The sequence below is a fragment of the Salvelinus alpinus genome, chromosome 18, assembly GCF_045679555.1.
Source record: "Salvelinus alpinus chromosome 18, SLU_Salpinus.1, whole genome shotgun sequence".
Taxonomy (NCBI): Eukaryota; Metazoa; Chordata; class Actinopteri; order Salmoniformes; family Salmonidae; genus Salvelinus; species Salvelinus alpinus.
The window spans coordinates 41,803,583-41,826,183 of NC_092103.1; the positions used below are offsets into that span (position 1 = coordinate 41,803,583).

Consider the following 22,601-nt stretch of genomic DNA (forward strand, 5'->3'; position numbering starts at 1 on the left):
CAAAGAGGGGTCTTTGTCACTGGTGTAGGAAGGGTTCTAAACAAAATTGACATTTCCATCACACTGACTCCACCACTGTGCTAGTTGTCAGCGGGATGATTGTCCCATTTGCTGTAATGAAGCTTGTGTGTGATGTTAATTTTATGGTTTTTATTATTTTCCATACTCAGTGTTTTGATAAATAAGGTATTAAACTCAGCAACTCAAATGAAGGTTGTTTACCATGGAGGAAATGTCAGGCACCAGAAATATGTATTTTGTTTGTTTAAATGTATGCTTAACAATAATTATGTAATAAAGATAAATTGTTTGAAGAAATGACAAAGTCTAACTCTCATGTGATTAGAATTTCCCACGACAAGAGGAAGTACGCTAAGCATATGTTTTTGTTTCAGTCTCCTCCATCTCCACTAACCATTAATAATGTCAAATTAACAGCTGTACAGAAAGACTCATGTGAATGCCAAATTACAGAGGAAGAACTTCTTGATGCAATTAAAGCCTTTAAGTCTGGGAAAACTCCAGGGTTGAATGGCATACCAATGGAGGTATAGCAAACCTTTTTGATATACTCAGAGGACCGTTATTAGCATGTTTTAACCACTCCTACAAAAATGGTTGATTATCAGATACTCAAACAGAAGGTCTTATTTCATAATTACTGAAACAGGATCCTATCAAGGCACAAGGCGAGACCCAAATTCAGACACAGGAGGCAGATGGTTGGAGTCTTACAATGTTTATTAATCCAAAGGGACAGGCAAAAAGGTCAAAACCAGATCAGAGTCCAGGAGGTACAGAGTGGCAGACAGGCTCATGGTCAGGTCAGGCAGGCAGGTACAAAGTCCAGAAACAGGCAAGGGTCAAAACCAGGAGGACTAGAAAAAGGACAATGCAAACAGCAGGAGAACGGGAAAACCGCTGGTTGACGTGGAAATGTACAAGACGAACTTGCACAGAGAGACAGGATACACAGGGATAAATACACTGGGGAAAACAAGCGACACCTGGAGGGGGTGGAGACAATAACGAGGACAGGTGAAACGGATCAGGGTGTGACAGATCCAAGTGGTAAATATAAAGATTGGTCCATTGACAAAATTGGAGGCCACTTACACTTCAGTGTTGTGATGCAAAAATTCTAGCAAAATGCACAGCGCATAGAATGAAAAAATATTGTTGGATATTATTCCTCCTAATCAGACATGGACGATACATTGGAGATAATATAAGACAAGTACTGGAAACAATAGAATACTAAATCTGGGAAACATGGCCTGGTATTCATAGCTGACTTTGAAAAGGCTTTTGATAAAGTACGACTGGAATTTATATACAGTATCAGTCAAAGGTTTGGACACACCTACTCATTCAAGGGTTTTTCTTTATTTTTTACTATATTCTACGTTGTAGAATAATAGTGAAGACATCAACACTATGAAATAACACATATGGAATCATGTAGTAAGCAAAAAAGTGTTAAACAAATCAAAATATATTTGATATTTGATATTATTCAAAGTAGCTACCCTTTGCCTTGATTACAGCTTTGCACACTCTCGGCATTCTCTCAACCAGCCAACAAGTGCTCAGCATACGTGGGAACTCCTTCAAGACTGTTGGAAAAGCATTCCAGGTGAAGCTGGTTAAGAGAATGCCAAGACTGTGCAAGCTGTCATCAAGGCAAAGGGTGACTACTTAAAATAATCTAAAAAATGTAATAAAAATCAAATATAACACTTCTTTGGTTACTACATGATTCCATATGTGTTATTTCATAGTTTGGATGTCTTCACTATTATACTACAATGTAGAAAATAGTAAAATAAAGAAAAACCCTTGAATGTGTAGGTGTGTGTGTGAACTTTTGACTGGTACTGTATATACATGTATGTTCAGAACTTTTGTGAAACAGCACAGTTAAAAATATATGGCCCAAAAAATTATCAAACTGGATGGTCTTCAGAGATAGATGGTTGATGGTAGCTGAAAGATGAGATTAAAAACAAACAAAAGATAACTAATGTAAAATATACTGTGTCAGTAAAATGTATATAGTATGTATAAGCTGAAAGTAGAAGCCTAAGTGCTGTTGTCTATAAGTTTACTCCAATTAGGGGATGGGTGGTAGGGTTAGGGGAAAATAATAAAGGAAAATATATGTAAAAAAATATATGTATGTATATTTATATGTATATTTACCCCCAAAATATTTGGGGGATTGGAAATGATGCAGACAATTACATTGATGGAAGCAACAATCTATCTGCAGTATTAAAGCTGATCTACCCCCCCCCCCCCCCCCAATTCTTAAAAAAAAAACTTGGGGGGCCAAGAAATCACTGCGGGCCGTTTTGGCGCCCGTTGCTGACCCCCTGGAGCATTTTCTATTCACACATTGGCAGACATGTGTGATGCTGACACCAGCCACTAGAGGGAGGCACAGCACCTGTGTGTGATTATGGAATTACATAAAACACATCAGAACGTCACACACGCTGAGTGTGTGTCCCAATAATCTCTCCTTCCTCCTGAAGTGTGCACTCGTTCATTACTCTCCATTGATATTTTGGATCGGTGGAGTCATGTGCTAGTGGGAGTTAGTTTCCACCATATTTCTTATATCAGTCATTTTCTTTCAAATCAGTGAAGGTGCGTAAGCAAGTGCACACTATGGGAGAAAGGGGAGATAATTAGGATGCACCCTGAACCTCTAATGTTGTCTGCTCTTTGGATGACTGCCCACCTTGCTATTCAAGGGTTCTTATGATGCCTGGAAATCTATTTCAGCTCCTGGATCACAAGGCCTTTATCTCTTCCATAAGTTCTAAACAGTGGGTAGATCCTCTCTCCCTTAGTGAAGACCATGTCAGTGATGGTGTAGACGTGACTCCTGGACACGGCGTTGTAGAAGGAGACCCACCTCTCCTCAATATCCACACACACATCCAACACTTTGAGGTTAGAGGGCCAGGGGAGGTTGGTCTTGTAGACACACAGAGTGGAACTACAAGAAGGTTTACTTAGACACCAGTAACCTTCATTTGGAGAGAAAGAGAACCATCCTTTCCTTTCAGCAGACTCCCTGGTCACTCCTACAGCCCAACTTGCCTCCACCTCAATATTCACCTCCACGTGCCAGAAGTGTCGTCCTGAGCGGAAGCCCTCCTTCCCCAGGATACAGGACCACCCATCAAATCTCTGTGGATTATTAGGAACCTTCCTATTTTTTCCTGCTGTCACTCTCCTCCCATTATCAGACAGGATCAACTCACAGTGAGCTGTATCAGGGTCCAGAGTCACATCAGCTGTGGAGAGGAACAACAATGACCACGATCACAAATGTCACTATAGATAGGAAAGGAAAAATCTGATTTGAGATACAACATTATGGTTTACTATATTTTGGAACAGGCGCATGTCATTCTGAAGTATGAATAATATAATACTCAAAATAACCGTACCTGCCAGTGGGATGACTGTTTCCTTGCTGGGTTCACTCATGTCTCCCTCTCTATAGATGGCACACACTCTGACTCTGCAAGAGGTGTGTGTGGGTGTTAGGGAGTACACACACTCGTCCCCGTCTGTTAGCAGTATGACCCACTCGTCCTGTCCCTCCTCTCTGTACTCCAGTCTGTAGTGGAGCACAGGCCGTCCCTCTGCAGCCTCCGCTGGTCTTCTCCAGGTCAGACTGACCGAGTTTCTGTCGGCTGACTGGACTACCGGACGCCCAGGCTCAGACCCTGACCCAGTCTCTGTCACAGTGATGTCACTGAACTCACTAGTCACTCCTGCCATGTCCTCTGCTCTGTGTCTGATCTGGTACTGTGTATCTCTCTCCAGGCCTGATATCACAAAGGCTTCCCCATTTTCTCCGGTCGTCATGCTTCTCCAGTTCTTCTCCTCATGGAGAAAAAACAGGTCAGGTCTGACAGGTCTGTACTCCACTCTGAACCTGTCAGTGTGTCCAGTCTTTGACGGGGATAAGCGGAGGGTCACACTACTCTGCCGTGTGTCTACTACCTTAACAGTCTCAGGCTTTGACACAGCTTCATAGTCAGAGTTCACTAACCTGCCTCCCTGGTAGAGACGGATGGAGGCTCCAGGAGTAGAATCATCTGGAATGGAGGTTGCAACGAACTTGAGTTTCTTGGTGACCTTAATGAAATCAAGAAAAGCTCTAGCTGCCGTTGTTACTCTCTCCTTGTTCTCCTCAGACTTGAACCAGGGTTGAATGTGCTGGTAGCGGTGACCAGGCCTGGTCTGTGAGTATGTCTGTAGGTTGTCAAGATGCTGCTTCAGGGATGAGAGATACAGGTCTGTTTCACCCAGAGAGGTGAGAGTGAAACACACCACAGTGTCTGTCTTTGAATTACTAATTACTTTTTGCAGCTGGTCTATAGACACCATCTTAGATCTGATTTTAGAGTCAAGAGATTCAAGGAACTTCAGCTCAGCCTGTTTGTCATCCAGCCACTGTCCTGTTGCCTCCATTCTGAACGGGGACAGATCATGACCTTTCATCTCTTCTTCAACAGCTTTCTCGTCCTGCACTCCTGACCTCACAGACACCAAAACTCTACCCATGAGTTTCTGCAGTTGAGCTAGGTACTGTTGAATGAGATCTATAAAATGTATCAATTTATCCTTCAGGTCCTGAACTTTACTGACCCACTCATGCTTTACTATCTCCTCACACCTTGTGCCTGTGCATCTGTAGTGTTCCATTTCTCTCTCTACCCTGGACTGTAGGTCTTCACTGATCTCCCTCACACAGGGTGCTGCAGGGTACAGGTTCTTCAGAGGGCAGAGCCAAACTCTCAGAGGAACATCCTTCTCTCCACTGGGCCCCAGCAGCTTAGGGAAGGACTCACAGAGATCAGTTATCTCTCTATCACCTCTATTTGTCTCAAGATCTCCGTAGTAGGTACAGGTGAGACCAGAAGATTTAGCTAGTTGAGCAGCTCCGTCCTCAGCTGTGAGAAGTTGGATCATTTTCTTCAGTTTATTGATAACTTTGCTCATGGTCCATGTTCTGTTTGTCTTACAAACGATGAAGGCTTGAGTTCCATATGTCACAGCCATGACCACGTGTGTGGCTGTTTGCTGCTGAATCACTTCAGGACGCCTCACCTTCTCTAACAGGAAGGAAGTCAGCTGATCCAGTCGGGTGGTTCTCTTGTAGTGCAGAGTCACATAGTCGCCTTTGTGCAGGAGAGGATGGTTTAGATACTCTGCAGCTCCTCCCACATCCACCAGTCCAGACAGGAAACTGGTTCTGATTGGCTGATCCAGTCCCAGAGCTCTGAACCTCTCCTGCAGAGAGTCTGTCTCTATTACCTTGGTCTCAGTGAACGGGAACGGCAGGGATAATTTCCCTTTTATCTTATTGTCTGAGTCACACAAGAAGTCTGAAGGGAGTGAAAATGTAATGTACAGTATTATAATTGAATATAATTCCATATTCTCCAAGACATTTATATTATTCTCATCCATTCCACTATCCCTATAAACACATAATAATTCTGAACATAATCGGTGCAGTTACCTGGAGTGAAGGACTCAGAGCAACAGTCATACAGCATTCCAGGGTGAATGGGCCGTCCCAGAGCTGGCACCTCCACCCAGCCTGGGAGACCACATGGGAGAGAACAGTAAGATATGAGACAATAGTCCTCACAAGGAGACATGTTGATAATACTATCTTCTTTACTTCAGAAATATATAACTGTCATTCTGGTAGCATCAGTGTCACACTGACTAAAGTTGATTGCGGGAGACACCGAGATTTACTGGGATTTGCTGCCTAAAACCACTCCCTTTTCCTGGGAAAAATAACAGCGAGAAACCGGTCAATTATAATACATTATTTATATGAACAGCATGGCGTGAAATGGAACTGTTAAATATATGCGATGTCTAAATCTGGCTTCTCTACGGCCTCTGCATGATGAATCATCAATGCTCAGGGTGGGGACAGACAGCCCATCTCAGGGTGGGGACAGACAACCTATCTCAGGGTGGGGACAGACAACCTATCTCAGGGTGGGGACAGACAACCTATCTCAGGGTGGGGACAGACAACCTATCTCAGGGTGGGGACAGACAACCCATCTCAGGGTGGGGACAGACAACCTATCTCAGGGTGGGGACAGACAACCTATCTCAGGGTGGGGACAGACAGCCCATCTCAGGGTGGGGACAGACAACCTATCTCAGGGTGGGGACAGACAACCCATCTCAGGGTGGGGACAGACAACCCATCTCAGGGTGGGGACAGACAACCTATCTCAGGGTGGGGACAGACAACCTATCTCAGGGTGGGGACAGACAACCTATCTCAGGGTGGGGACAGACAACCTATCTCAGGGTGGGGACAGACAACCTATCTCAGGGTGGGGACAGACAACCCATCTCAGGGTGGGGACAGACAACCCATCTCAGGGTGGGGACAGACAACCTATCTCAGGGTGGGGACAGACAACCTATCTCAGGGTGGGGACAGACAACCCATCTCAGGGTGGGGACAGACAACCTATCTCAGGGTGGGGACAGACAGCCCATCTCAGGGTGGGGACAGACAACCTATCTCAGGGTGGGGACAGACAACCCATCTCAGGGTGGGGACAGACAGCCCATCTCAGAGTGGGGACAGACAACCCATCTCAGGGTGGGGACAGACAGCCCATCTCAGAGTGGGGACAGACAACCTATCTCAGGGTGGGGACAGACAGCCCATCTCAGGGTGGGGACAGACAACCTATCTCAGGGTGGGGACAGACAACCCATCTCAGGGTGGGGACAGACAACCTATCTCAGGGTGGGGACAGACAACCTATCTCAGGGTGGGGACAGACAACCTATCTCAGGGTGGGGACAGACAGCCCATCTCAGGGTGGGGACAGACAACCTATCTCAGGGTGGGGACAGACAACCCATCTCAGGGTGGGGACAGACAACCCATCTCAGAGTGGGGACAGACAACCCATCTCAGGGTGGGGACAGACAGCCCATCTCAGAGTGGGGACAGACAACCTATCTCAGGGTGGGGACAGACAGCCCATCTCAGGGTGGGGACAGACAACCTATCTCAGGGTGGGGACAGACAACCCATCTCAGGGTGGGGACAGACAACCCATCTCAGGGTGGGGACAGACAACCCATCTCAGCATCTTTCTCTATCAATTCCATTCAAATTGCATCCAAAATAGATCATCCTGTTGTAGATTGATATATATCCCTATACAGTGCATTTGGAAAGTATTAATACCCTTTGACTTTTTCCAAATGTTGTTACGTTACAGCCATATTCTAAAATTGACTAAATGACTTTTTTCTCTCATCAATCTACACACAATACCACATAATGACAAAGCGAAAACAGGTTTTTAGACATTTTTGCAAACGTATTTACATAAGTATTCAGACCCTTTACTATAAGAATCGAAATTGAGCTCAGGTGCATTGTGTTTCCATTGATCATCCTTTAGATGTTTCTACAACTTGATTGGAGTCCACCTGTGGTAAATTAAATTGATTGGACATGATTTGGAAAGGCACACACCTGTCTATATAAGGTCCCATAGTTGACAGTGCATGTCAGAGAAGAAACCAAGCCATGAAGTCTAAGGAATTGTCTGTAGAGCTCCGAGACAGGATTGTGTCTAGGCACAGATCTGGGGAAGGGTACCAAAAAATGTCTGCAGCATTGAACGTCCCCAAGAATACAGTGGCCTCCATCATTCTTAAATTGAACGACCAAGCATGGTGGTGGCAGCATCATGCTGTGGGGGTGTTTATCAGCGGCAGGGACTGGTAGACTAGTCAGGATTGAGGGAAAGATGAACGGAGCAAAGTACAGAGAGATCCTTGATTAAAACCTACTCTAGAGCACTCAGGACCTCAGACTGGGGCAAAGGTTTACCTTCCAACAGGACAACGACCCAAGGCACACAGCCAAGACAACGCAGGAGTGGCTTCGGGACAAGTCTCTGAATGTCCTTGAGTGGCCCAGCCAGAGCCTGGACTTGAACGCGATTGAACATCTCTGGGGAGATCTGAAAATAGCTGTGCAGCGATGCTCCCCATCCAACTTGACAGAGTTTGAGATTAGCTGCAGAGAAGAATGGGAGAAACTCCCCAAATACAGGTATGCCAAGCTTGCAGCGTCATACCCAAGAAGACGCGAGGCTGTAATCGCTGCCAAAGGTGTTTCAACAAAGTACTGAGTAAAGGGTCTGAATACTTATGTAAATGTGATATTTCCGTTTTTTCTTTTTAAGAAATTTGCAAAGATGTCTAAACCTGTTTCTGCTTTGTCATTATGGGTTATTTTGTGTAGATTGAGGGGGGGGGGGGACTATTTAATCAATTTTAGACTAAGGCTGTTACGTAACAAAATGTGGAAAAAGTCAAGGGGTCTGAATACTTTCCCGATTGCACTGTAGATGTCCTAGCCTACCTCTTTCAGGTATTAAATTCAATTATCCTTAGATTTAATGAATTAATGATGGGTTATAATAACCCATCATATTGAGCAAGAGCCTCTGTCTCCACACACCTGTGCTCCGCTGGCCTCTCTCCTTTAAAAAATGCTCCTTAGCTCTTGTAGTCCCATGCAGGAAAAGCTAGACTAGAATAGGCTGCTGGACATTTTTTTTTAAATGTCTTATACCAATAGACTATTCGAAGAGGGATGCAAGCTCTTGTTTGCTGAATGTTAAATACAGCAGCCAATAGAACTCAAGGGTAGTTTGAAAGAAGAGCAAACGCGCAATGGCGGTAGGTTATAACAGTTATTTATTCAGATCCATAACCATTCAGTCTTCGTGAAGAAAAGTGAAAGCCTTCTGCATCTAATTCTTATATTATTCAAGAATGATTAAGATAAGGACAACGACACGTATTAAATGTAACTGTTGAAAGCGATTAATTAATGAAGCAACAACAGAGAGAGAAAAAGGCCAATAACATTTGGGGAAATACACTAAATGTCCATAAGGATGTGGACACCCCTTCAAATTAGTGGATTCACCTATTTCAGCCAAACCCATTGCTGCCAGGTGTATAAAATCGTGCACACAGCCATGCAATCTCTGTAGACGAACATTGGCAGTAGAATGGCCCGTACTGAAGAGCTCAGTGACTTTCAATGTGGCACCGTCATAAAATGCCACCTTTCCAACATGTCAGTTCATCAAATGTCTGCCCTGCTAAAGCTGCCCCGGTCAACTGTAAGGGCTGTTATTGTGAAGTGGAAACGTCTAGGAGCAGCAAAGGCTCAGCGTGAAGTGGTAGGCCACACAAGCTCACAGAACAGGACTGCCAAGTGCTGAAATCGCCTGTCCTCGGTTGCAACACTCACTACAAAGTTCCAAACAGCCTCTGGAAGCAACGTCGTCGGCACAATAACTGTTTGTCGGGAGCTTCATGAAATGGGTTTCCATGGTCGAGCAGCCACACACAGCCCAAAGATCACCATGCGCAATGCCAATCTTCGGCTGGAGTGGTGTAAAGCTCGCTGCCATTGAACTCTGGAGCAGTGGAAACGTGTTCTCTGGAGTGATGAATCACGCTTCACCATCTGGTAGTCCGACAGACAAATCTGGGTTTGGCGGATGCCAGGAGAACGCTACCTGCCCCAATGCCCCAATAAGTCCATACAGAAACGGTTTGTCGAGATCAGTGTGGAAAAACTTGACTGGCCTGCACAGAGCTCTAACCTCAACCCCATCGAATATCTTTGGGAGAACTGAGAGCCAGGCCTAGTCGCCCAACATCAGCGTTCGACCCCACAAATGCTCTTCTGGGTTAATGGATGCAAGTCTCTGCAGCAATGTTCCAACAGCTAGTGGAAAGCCTTCCTAGAAGAGTGAAGGCTGTTATAGCAGCAGAGGGGGGACCAACCCCATATTAATGCTCATGATTTTTGAATGAGATGTTCTACGAGCAGGTGTCTACATACTTTTGACCATGTAGTGTATTATGAAAGGTAGATGATATGCGTCAGCTTACTAATTATACAAATAGGCCCTACTATATTTCAAAAGGAAAATCAAATTCGCTAGCCTGTACCTGTAACTTTGTAGGCCGCATGTGCTGTACCAGAATCGCATGTTCTCTCCCTGTTTTATCATGGTTTGAACAATGTGCGTAATTCCAGTCCATATAATACAGTATAATACAACACAGTACAGTAATACAGTTCACACTCAAATAGATTAGCCTACTGGAGCTAGTTTCATGTATTTATCCAAGAGAACATATAGCTAGCTACATCTATGGGCTTTTAGGTTTTTCTGTCGTTCATAGCCTGCATTAGCCTATAAATATACATGTATTGGATAACGGCACAATCATCTGGGCTTGGGCTCCTTAAATATAATTTAATGTAGGGCTCATAAAATGTATTTAATGTATGGCTCATCAAGCTCAGGTAGCATTTTTGATCAAAGCTCTAATCAAATCCAGACATAGGTCTATTTACAGTATATGCTTTATAATGCTTTTGAATCACACTTTTGTTTTTGGCGTGAAATACCGGGTTACCCGGGAGAAAAGTGATTTATTCTCGGGATGAAACATTTGTAAAATACGGGGAGAACATTCAACCCTAACACTGACCAGCTGTAATATCCTCCAGGTTTCCTCTCTCAGTCTCAGCTGCTTTCTGCTGAAGGTCTGAGCGGAGTTTGTTGATGGTCTTATACAGGTCAGCAGTTCTGATGTCCATCCGTTGTTTCTCAATTGCCTCTTGTTTTAATACTGAATTCTCCTTCTTCAGCTCAGAGATGATTTTTTTCAGCTCAGAATCTTCTTCCCCCATCTTCATCTTTTTAGAGACGCTCCCCTCCACCTCATCCTCATTATTCCTCTCCTGAAGAGTAAACAGGACACACACAGTAAGTCTCATTATATCAACAATAGTTGGGTCGTTCCACGAATAGAGTACGTTTTGCCTCCCTTTGATGTTTTAAGTAGAAATTGTGCACAAATATCTAATTTTAAAAGCATGTTATATTAAATGAAGTGCATATAAAATAATGAATACATCAATGATCTCGCTCTTGCTGCTGGTGAGTCTCTGATCCACCTCTACGCAGATGACACCATTCTGTATACTTCTGGCCCTTCTTTGGACACTGTGTTAACAACCCTCCAGACGAGCTTCAATGCCATACAACTCTCCTTCCGTGGCCTCCAATTGCTCTTAAATACAAGTAAAACTAAATGCATGCTCTTCAACCAATCGCTGCCTGCACCTGCCCGCCCGCCCGTCCAACATCACTACTCTGGATGGTTCTGACTTAGAATATGTGGACAACTACAAATACCCTGGTGTCTGGTTAGACTGTAAACTCTCCTTCCAAACTCACATTAAGCATTTCCAATCCAAAGTTAAATCTAGAATTGGCTTCCTATTTTGCAACAAAGCATCCTTCACTCATGCTGCCAAACCTACCCTTGTAAAACTGACCATCCTACCGATCCTCGACTTCGGCGATGTCATTTACAAAATAGCCTCCAATACCCTACTCAATAAATTGGATGCAGTCTATCACAGTGCCATCCGTTTTGTCACCAAAGCCCCATATACTACCCACCACTGTGACCTGTACTCTCTCATTGGCTGGCCCTCGCTTCATACTCGTCGCCAAACCCACTGGCTCCAGGTCATCTACAAGACCCTGCTAGGTAAAGTCCCCCCTTATCTCAGCTCGCTGGTCACCATAGCAGCACCCACCTGTAGCACACGCTCCAGCAGGTATATCTCTCTGGTCACCTCCAAAACCAATTCTTCCTTTGGCCACCTCTCCTTCCAGTTCTCTGCTGCCAATGACTGGAACGAACTACAAAAATCTCTGAAACTGGAAACACTTATCTCCCTCACTAGCTTTAAGCACCAGCTGTCAGAGCAGCTCACAGATTACTGCACCTGTACATAGCCCATCTATAATTTAGCCCAAACAACTACCTCTCCCCCTATTGTATTTATTTATTTATTTAGCTCCTTTGCACCCCATTATTTCTATCTCTACTTTGCACATTCTTCCACTGCAAATCTACCATTCCAGTGTTTTACTTGCTATATTGGATTTACTTCGCCACCATGGCCTTTTTTTTGCCTTCACCTCCCTTATCTCACCTCACTTGCTCACATTGTATATAGACTTATTTTTCTACTGTATTATTGACTGTATGTTTGTTTTACTCCATGTGTAACTCTGTGTTGTTGTATGTGTCAAACTACTTTGCTTTATCTTGGCCAGGTCGTAATTGTAAATGAGAACTTGTTCTCAACTTGCCTACCTGGTGAAATAAAGGTGAAATAAATAAATAAATAAATTCCTTTCACATTTCCACAAACTTCAAAGTGTTTCCTTTGAAATAGTACCAATAATATGCCTACCCTTGCTTCAGGGCCTGAGTTACAGGCAGTTAGATTTGGGTATGTCATTTTAGGTGAAAATTGAAAAAAAGAGGCGGATTCTTAAGAGGTTATAACTTCTTATGTCCTGCGGCTTACCCCAAGAGACCACTTTTTTGGACAAGCTATGTTTTTAAAACCGCAATGTTTACATTAATTCTGATTATTTCTTTATGTTGATATCTTACTTAGAAAGAATACTATATTTCCCATGACGGAGTAATGCTGATGCCACATTCACGTGCTATCGGAGCTCCTAGTTCCCGGTGGGAAATTTCACTTGAACAACCCTTCATGTCGGAATTACATGTGGGAAATTGTTGTTACTTGAGTTGTGACTTTTCACTTTTTCAACCAAAAGATGATGACAAATCAGTTTTTGACAATTCCAACCATGTCAATATTTTGATGTAACTAGTCTGACCATATTGTCAATGTTAAGCAAGCTAGCTAACTTTATTATTAGCAGTGTTAGCTAGCTTATCAAGCAAGCTAGAATTGTATTGGTTAAAGAATTGTTACGACTTCAACATAATTTGAACACAAGCATGTCGTACTTGCCACTTCCCAGTTTCCTATTTTCCACGAGCATGTGAAGCCAGCATGAAGGTAAAAAATGACTAAACTTGCCCCTCTCCCTTACCCCTGGCCCTTACCCCTGCCTTTCCCTTACCCCTGGCCCTCTCCCTTACCCCTGGCCCTTACCCCTGGCCCTCTCCCTTACCCCTTTCCCTTACCCCTCCCCCTTACCCCTGGCCCTCTCCCTTACTCCTGGCCGTTACCCCTTACCTCTGGCCCTCTCCCTTACCCCTGGCCCTCCCCCTTACCCCTGGCCCTCTCCCTTACTCCTGGCCCTCTCCCTTACCCCCCCTCCCCCCCCCCTCCCCCTTACTCCTGGCCCTCTCCCTTACTCCTGGTCCTTACCCCTTACCTCTGGTCCTGTCACAAGTGGATTTATGGACGATTTAAGATGAAAACATCAACCCTGTTACTTTATTTGGCACTTACTATAGTCATTTTATTTATTTCACCTCTTGTGATGGGAAAACATGATTATTGAAGTTATTCATGTGTCTTGTAAGTCGCTCTGGATAAGAGCGTCTGCTAAATGACTTAAATGTAAATGTTTATGACCGAATGCTAAAATGTAAAAACATCTACATTTCCAAATTACACTACCCAAAAGTACTCTATTGGTAGAACAACCCAGATAAGTGCTTGTAGTCATATCTAATATTATATTTCTAATGACAGTACCTCTTTGATCCTCTCTGTCTTTCCAGTGTTACCATGGTGGCCTTTGTGTCCACCGTATCCAATGACATCGGCCAGGGTGTGTCTCCGCAGAGCTGGGATGGTGTAGTGCTGCCTGACATGAAGCTCGCAGTAGGAGACAGTGCAGGTCAAACAGGACTTAACCGCTCTCCGCTTCTGGCCAGAGCATATATCACATGCCACATCCACGGGCCCAGCATAGCTCAGAGCAGGGAGGGCAGGACTGAAGCCTACCTGCTGGAGCTCCTGGAGCACCTTGGCCAAGGCTGCGTTAGTGTAGAGCACAGGCTTGGTTCTGAATCTCTTATTGCACTGGGGGCACACATAGTTCCCTGCATGGCCGGGCTGGGCCCAGTGTGTGCTGATACACTCCCTGCAGTAACTGTGTCCACAGGGAATGGAGACCGGGTCCCTCATCGCATCAGAACACAAAGGGCATCTGAAATGATGTACAGTCAGCAAACTGGCACTGAGAGAGAGAGAGAGAGAGAGAGAGAGAGAGAGAGAGAGAGAGAGAGAGAGAGAGAGAGAGAGAGAGAGAGAGAGAGAGAGAGAGAGAGAGAGAGAGAGAGAGAGAGAGAGAGAGACAGAGACAGAGACAGAGACAGAGACAGAGACAGAGACAGAGACATACATAGTTAACTTTGTATTGCCTTCCTCCAAAACGGTCAACCTGGTCACACCAATTAACATTATATTATATTTTTTCCGGTTCCTCCATGTCACATGATATGATACGTTCCTCCATGTCACATGATATGATACGTTCCTCCATGTCACATGATATGATACGTTCCTCCATGTCACATGATATGATACGTTCCTCCATGTCACATGATATGATACGTTCCTCCATGTCACATAATATGATACGTTCCTCTATGGCTGCGTTTCAAACACGTAAAAGACACCCTAACTTTATGCCCTTTGGGAACTCACGCGGTCATTTTTGCCGTCGGTCCAAACAATTAGCCAAGCAAGGGAAGTTGGCAACGTAAGCCCCTCAGCCCTCGTTTGTGATCAAGTGCGCTGTCCTGAAACGCCCCATAATTAAATTTGCGATGATTGTACATCCGCTAAGAAAAGTCAGCCAAAACTTAAAACCAACATCAATATGGAGAAGTCAACATACAAATGTAAGTAAAAACAGTTAGAAATTGTGCTACTGATGCACATGACGGCACAAACACGTATGGTAAAAGTAATGATGTTTTTGTTCGGTTAGCTTTTGGAAACGATAGCTAGCGCATGTAACTTTCCCTAACATCACACTTATACGTTGTAATTTTCGATTTGACCTGATATCGTCAGATGGCTAGTATTTGATGTCTGCGGATGCTTTGTCTTCTAGCCAAGATATGAAAAGCAATCATAATTGACTGTAGCGCATATAAACACACACAACAGCTACGGGTTTTTCCATGATAACTGTAAACACAACCATAGGATGAACAAGTGATGAATTTCCCGGCAAGGGCGGTCCATTTCAAATTAATAAATTCTTCCCTCGCTCCTTGCCCTGCAAGTGTCAGCTCATCATATGTTATGATACGTCATCAGAAGTGTCCACTTAATTTAAGGGCTGAGGGGAGAGGGTGTGTCTTTTACGTGTTTGGAATGCAGCCCATGTCACATGACATGATACATCCCTCCATGTCACATGATGCAGATTCATATGATAGAGCTGCTTATTTTATTTTGGTAGGGCGACCAACCTTTCTACCAAAGTTTCTGTCTTATTTAACCTTCTGTCTTAAGTGAACAGTCCATTTGTATTCAAAAAACGTGTACTATCCTACATCTAGTTTGTGTGACCGGGCTGAAACTGTGTAGTGTTGCAGTCTGTCCTTTATCAACCCTCTCACCTGAGATCCGGGGGTATGGTTTCTCCTCTGAAGTGAATGGGTTCAAACATTGACCCGTTACTCTTCATAGACAGGCAGCTGAGAGCAGGTGACTCCACTCTCTCCTCCTTGACACTACAATTCAGACAATATGGTTATCACATATCAAGGTTTTGTATAAAGCATCTAATGTTTGACTCAGAGATGTTTTATAATCAATAGTTTAACATTAAGTTATGGGATAGTAAAGGTTTATGGGTTGGTTGTAATTCTGGTCTATATTCAGTGGTAAAACTGAACTTTGCTCAGGGTTTAGCCTCAGATAGCTGTACATGATTGATTGATTTGATTAATTGATACATTTTATTATTGCATCTTCAGGATTTAAACAATACAAAATTAACCTTTATTTAACTAGGAAAGTCAGTTAAGAACAAATTCTTATTTACAATGACGGCCTACCGGGGAACAGTGGGTTAACTGCCTTGTTCAGGGGCAGAACGACAGATTTTTACATTGGTCAGCTCGGGGATTCAATCTAGGAAGCTTTCGGTTACTGGCTCTAATCACTAGACTACCTGCCGGAGGATGCTCCTCCCACATAGGTGTAACCGATGTGAAATGGCTAGCTAGGTAGCGGTGGTGCGCGCTAGCAGCCTTTCAGTCGGTTACGTCACTTGCTCTGAAACCTAGAAGTAGTGGTTCCCCTTGCTCTGCAAGGGCCGAGGCTTTTGTGGAGCGATGGGTAACGACGCTTCGTGGGTGACTGTTGTTGATGTGTGCAGAAGGTCCCTGGTTCGCGCCCGTGTCGGGGCGAGGGGACGGTCTAAAGTTATACTGTTACATAGGCTTATAAGACACTGTATTTGCTGTAGCTAAATAAAATAATGATGTATATATATGCACACTTACACACACATGTATATATATATATATATATTTAAATACATTTAAACTCAGTTTTTCACAATTCCTGACATTAAATCTAGTAAAAATTCCCTGTCTTAGGTCAGTTAGGATCACCACTTTATTTTAAGACTGTGAAATGTCAGAATAATAGTAGAGAGAATTATTTATTTCAGCTTTTATTTCTTTCATTACATTCCCAGTGGGTCAGAAGTTTACATACACTCACTTAGTTTTTGGTAGCATTGCCTTTAAATTGTTTAACTTGGGTCAAATGTTTCTGGTAGCCTTCCACAAGCTTCCCACAATAAATTGGGTGAATTTTGGCCCATTCCTCCTGACAGAGCTGGTGTAACTGAGTCAGGTTTGTAGGCCTCCTTGCTCGCACACGCTTTTTCAGTTCTGCCCACAAATTTTCTATAGGATTGAGGTCAGGGCTTTGTGATGGCCACTCCAATACCTTGACTTTGTTGTCCTTCAGTCATTTTGCCACAACTTTGGAAGTACGCTTGGGGTCATTGTCCATTTGGAAGACCCATTTGCAACCAAGCCTTAACTTCCTGACTGATGTCTTGAGATGTTGCTTCAATATATCCACATAATTTCCTACCTCATGATGCCATCTATTTTGTGAAGTGCACCAGTCCCTCCTGCAGCAAAGCACCCCCACAACATGATGCTGCCACCCCCGTGCTTCACGGTTGGGATGATGTTCTTTGGCTTGCAAGCCTCCCCTTTTTCCTCCAAACATAACGATGGTCATTATGGCCAAACAGTTCTATTTTTGTTTCATCAGACCAAAGAACATTTCTCCAAAAAGTATGATCTTTGTCCCCATGTGCAGTTGCAAACCGTAGTCTGGCTTTTTTATGGCGGTTTTGGAGCAGTGACTTCTTCCTTGCTGAGCGGCCTTTCAAGTTGTCGATGTAGGACTCGCTTTACTGTGGATATACATACTTTTGTACCTTTTTCCTCCATTATCTTCACAAGGTCCTTTGCTGTTGTTCTGGGATTGATTTGCACTTTTTGCACCAAAGTACGTTCATCTCTAGGAGACAGAGATCCTTCCTGAGCGGTATGATGGCTGCGTGGTCCCATGGTGTTTATATTTGCGTACTATTGTTTGTACAGATGAATGTGGTACCTTCAGGAGTTTGGAAATTGCTCCCAGGGATGAACCAGACTTGTGGAGGACTACTATTGTTTTTCTGAGGTCTTGGCTGATTTATTTTGATTCTCCCATAATGTCAAGCAAAGAGGCACTGAGTTTGAAGGTAGGCCTTGAAATACATCCACAGGGACACCTCCAGTTGACTCAAATTATGTCAATTAGCCTATCGGAAGATTCTAAAGCCATGACATCATTTTTTGGAATTTTCCAAGCTGTTTAAAGGCACATTCAATTTAGTGTATGTAAACTTCTGACCCACTGGAATTGTGATACAGTGAATTATAAGTGAAATAATCTGTCTGTAAACAATTGTTGGAAAAATTACTTGTGTCATGCACAAAGTAGATGTCCTAACTGACTTGCCAAAACTATAGTTTGTTAACAAGAAATTTGTGGAGTTTTTGAAAAACGAGTTTTAATGACTCCAACCTAAGTGTATGTAAACTTCCGACTTCAACTGTATATACTGTATATATATAAACATACGTTCATACGGCAGTGAAAAACTATTGAGATAACAAAAACCTTTCAAGTATACAACTTATCTTGTTGCATCTTCCAAGCTTTGGAAATAAAATTTGCAACCAGGAATATTTATTTCCTAAATAGCCATTTCAGTTTTTCTTCATCTTTACTCCAGAAGAGTTCATGTTTTCTTTGCAACATTTGGTCGAACAGTATAGCTCTTAAATCATCATATAAAGTACAATAAACTCAACCCCCCTTAAACCGCATACAGTACATAGTCACTCTTCCTCATCTAAGGCATTGAACCTACCTACTTCAATTGCCAGAGGCAGTATCCCGGTTCTCAACTGGGCACACAAGGACCTTTGGTTTCTGGTTAGGTGGGAGGTGACATAAGGTTCTGGATCGTAGCTGTTTTTGATCTGGTTGTAAGTTCAGAGTTTTGGTTTTAGCCATTTTTCAGTTGACCATTTGTCTTTGTAGCTAAGGGTTAACTTGTGTCTGATCAGGTTGATATTGCATCTTAACTTGTTTCTAAATATGTGTTGTAGATCTGCTTTCTTGAATATGTAATTGACTTCCTTTCTTCAGGGGTAGTTGTGTGTTTTATCTCAGTTTAAAACTGTTTTTGTTATTCTGTCCTCTGACATATTAATAAGACGGTTCCATAACCAAAACATTTAACCCTCTGCCTTTTGTCACAGGTTTCATCCCATGTCTCCTTGAATAGCAAGGCTTGGTGAAAACGTATACACTTCCCAGAAAACATTGTACGGCTCTTTTTTTATAGAGTTAGTTGTTTTTAATTCTTTAAAACCCCAGATTCCAGCAGCATAGTTCAGTGTAGGACACATACTGTATTGTACATTTAGCATGTAGGATAGTTAGGACGTTGTGTTCCTTTAAGCTCCTTTTGTAGCGTCAAAAATCCACAGTCTCTTAAAATCAATAGCTTAAAACATTCTCTAATAAAATCCAACAGAGGAAGTCTTGTTATCGCTCTACTATGGACAGCCCCTCTCTCTGACTCACCTCCTACTCACGACTCCAGGGTCTCCCTCAGGCTCCATATAGTCTAATGTCTCTTTAAGACTATGCTGCTTAGAGAGATTTCTCAATCAGGAAGGCTACCTAGACAACACAAACATAATACATTAATAATGTATGTTCAATAACGCAATAACAATTTCAACCTCAAAAACCTATTTTCTCATACTCACTGAACTCAGTTCTTCAGCACCCTTAGTCCCCCTGATCTTCCTATGTTAATGGCGTATTAAACATTTCAATGGGCGGAGTCGGCTGACAGATACTGTTGACAGACAGTGGCTTCATATTCAACTTTGGCCTTTGAATGTCCCAAGGATCCCACATAGCAATAACCATAAGTGAATCTAATTTCAACAACTATACCAAAAACATGAAGGGACTTGGGGAGTAATTTTTTTCTGAACACTAAAGCCAGCTAGTCTTTCCAAAGTCTAATAACAACTCTGAAATGTACTTCAGTATGTTACAACTGACCTACAGATTCCTCCCTCCAGAAGATATTTAATTAGGAAAGCAGCAAAATATTTCTCGACACTACAATTTTAGACACAATTGTTATCACATATCACACAAGGTTTTGCATAAAGCATCTAATGTTTGACTCAGAGATGTTTTATAATCAGTAGTTTAACATTAAGTTCTGGGACAGTAAAAGTTTATGGGTTGGTTGTAATTGTGGTGTATAATCAGTGGTAAAACTGAACCTTGCTCAGGGTTTGGCCTGAGGGTTTGACCTAGTTATAAATGTACCGTGTAGGCTAATTAGGTTGTCCCGTTCCTTTAAGCTACTTTCGTAGTGTCCAAAATCCACCACTTTTCAAATCAATAGCTCAGAACATGTAGGGACTTGGGGAGTCATTTGGTCTAGAACCTCTCAGTCTGTCCTAAGTCTAATAACAACTTTGAAATGAACTTCTTCAGGACATAAAAACACTGCTTTGTATTTGTATTTATGATAGATCACTATTAGTCCCTGCCAAGGTAGCAGCTACTCTTCCTGGGGTCCAGCAACATTAAGGCAGTACTCCATGTTCAAGAATGGCCTTTTTCCATTTATTCAGATTACAACCTCTCACTTTTGGGTTATCTCCAAAATATTGCTATTTTTAAAACAAGCCATAGAAAGTTGGTTGCAATTTCAGTTTAATCGACCACAAAAGACAGAACAAATATTACAACAAATATTATGGTTAAACTGAAATATACTAATTGATTAAAATAAAATAAAAACAGAATAATCTTTGTGATATCATAAATAGGACTGGTGGAGTTATGTCACACATGCAGCTAACAAAAATAAGGAATCGTCTGCTCTACTCAAAACTACAACCAACATTACCGCAAAAATGGAAGAGGCAAGTGGAAGGGGGAGAAAGTAAGGAACTTGTCTGTCGACCCTGCATTAAAGCCCAAAATTGGTTAAAGAAAATTGTGATAAATAAAAAAGTTTCATTTAAGGACCAAAAAATTGGCAGCTGTGCTAATTTTTGCAACCAATAGAATGTTATATGTATGGGAGATACAACCATCCCAGCTCTACAGATTGTTCTGCAAAGAAACAGAATCATTAGATCATTTATTTTGGTACTGTCCATATGTAGCTTGTTTTTGGTCGCATGTTCAGGAATGGCTGAAGAATTGCAACATTTACCTTGAGCTAACTCTGCAAAAAGCACTGCTGGAAAATATATGGAAAATAGAAATCAAAACTGGATAGTGTTCAGAGATACAGCTGAAGTCGGAAGTTTACATACACTTAGGTTGGAGTCCTTAAAACTCGTTTTTCAACCACTCCACACATTTCTTGCTAACAAACTATAGTTTTGGCAAGTCGGTTAGGACATCTACCTTGTGCATGACACATGTAATTTTTCCAACAATTGTTTACAGACAGATTATTTCACTTAATCACAATTCCAGTGGGTCAGAGGTTTACGTTGACTGTGCCTTTAAACAGCTTGGACAATTCCAGATAATGGATGTCATGACTTTAGAATGTTCCGACAGGCTAATTGACATCATTTGAGTCAATTGGAGATGTACCTGTGGATGTATTTCAAGGCCTGCCTTTCAACTCAGTGCCTCTTTGCTTGACATCATGAGAAAATCCCAAAAAATCAGCCAAGACCTCAGAAAGAAAATTGTAGACCTCCACAAGTCTGGTTCATCCTTGGGAGCAATTTCCAAACACCTGAAGGTACCACGTTCATCTGTACAAACAATAGTACGCAAGTATAAACACCATGGGAACACGCAGCCGTCATACCGCTCAGGAAGAAGACCCGTTCTGTCTCCTAGAGATTAACGTACTTTGGTGCAAAAAGTGCAAATCAATCCCAGAACAACAGCAAAGGACCTTGTGAAGATGCTGGAGGAAACAGGTACAAAAGTATCTATATCCAAAGTAAAACGAGTCCTATATCGACATAACCTGAAAGGCCGCTCAGCAAGGAAGAAGCCAAAGCTCCAAAACCGCCATAAAAAAGCCAGACTATGGTTTAAGAAAAATAAAAAACTCAATAGAATGGTTTGTCAGTGGAAAAAGACGGCGGGAAAATGCTTACTGTCTTAAAACACAGTTTTCCACCACAATTTTCTGATGTTGCACTGCGCATTTGTCCGTTGTTTACCCCTGGTTGAACGTGCACCGCAACATCAGGAAGTACCGGACAACACTCCTCGCAGCTCATAATGTTTCACCTTTATACTAAATCATACACCTGCGCATTTGTAGACTAACGGTAGATACATTTGCAGAGCAATGGAAGATATCTCGACAGTAATAAGTGGAGTCGATATCCTATATGTAGTAGGCTAGCTGGGAAAGGCCCAGGTAAAATGGAGACTCAATATACTGTATATATATCTATATATATATATATAGATATATATACCTTCTCTCATGTGCCTATCAAATGGCGCCAAAGATCAGATTTCAGAACCTTGGAGAGCTGTCGCAACTCAAGGAAAGCGCTGCACGACTTAAGAACTATCACTGGTGGAGAGCACCACCCCAAGACTTAAGAACTATCACTGGTGCAGAGCACCACCCCAAGACTTAAGAACTATCACTGGTGGAGAGCACCACCCCAAGACTTAAGAACTATCACTGGTGGAGCGCACCACCCCAAGACTTAAGAACTATCACTGGTGGAGAGCACCACCCCAAGACTTAAGAACTATCACTGGTGGAGAGCACCACCCCAAGACTTAAGAACTATCACTGGTGGAGAGCACCACCCCAAGACTTAAGAACTATCACTGGTGGAGAGCACCACCCCAAGACTTAAGAACTATCACTGGTGGAGAGCACCGATCCCTGACTTTGGCTATGTAATTTACAAAATAGCCTCCAACACTCTACTCAGCAAATTGGATGCAGTCTTTCACAGTGCCATCCGTTTTGTCACCAAAGCCCCATACACTACCCACCACTGCGACCTGTATGCTCTCGTTG

At 42.8% G+C, this 22,601-nt stretch overlaps 1 protein-coding gene across 1 annotated transcript; it reads right to left on the reverse strand.

The window, feature by feature from the left end:
- Nucleotides 1–2,781: 2,781 nt before the first annotated feature.
- LOC139543462 (verrucotoxin subunit beta-like) lies at nucleotides 2,782–14,122 on the reverse strand. Its single transcript, XM_071349560.1, has 6 exons — nucleotides 13,688–14,122; nucleotides 10,627–10,879; nucleotides 5,552–5,632; nucleotides 3,465–5,396; nucleotides 3,112–3,308; nucleotides 2,782–2,985 (listed from the first exon to the last, which is right to left on the reverse strand). The coding sequence occupies exons 1-6, from the start codon at nucleotides 14,120–14,122 to the stop codon at nucleotides 2,782–2,784; spliced, it is 3,102 nt and encodes a 1,033-aa protein (XP_071205661.1).
- Nucleotides 14,123–22,601: the final 8,479 nt, after the last annotated feature.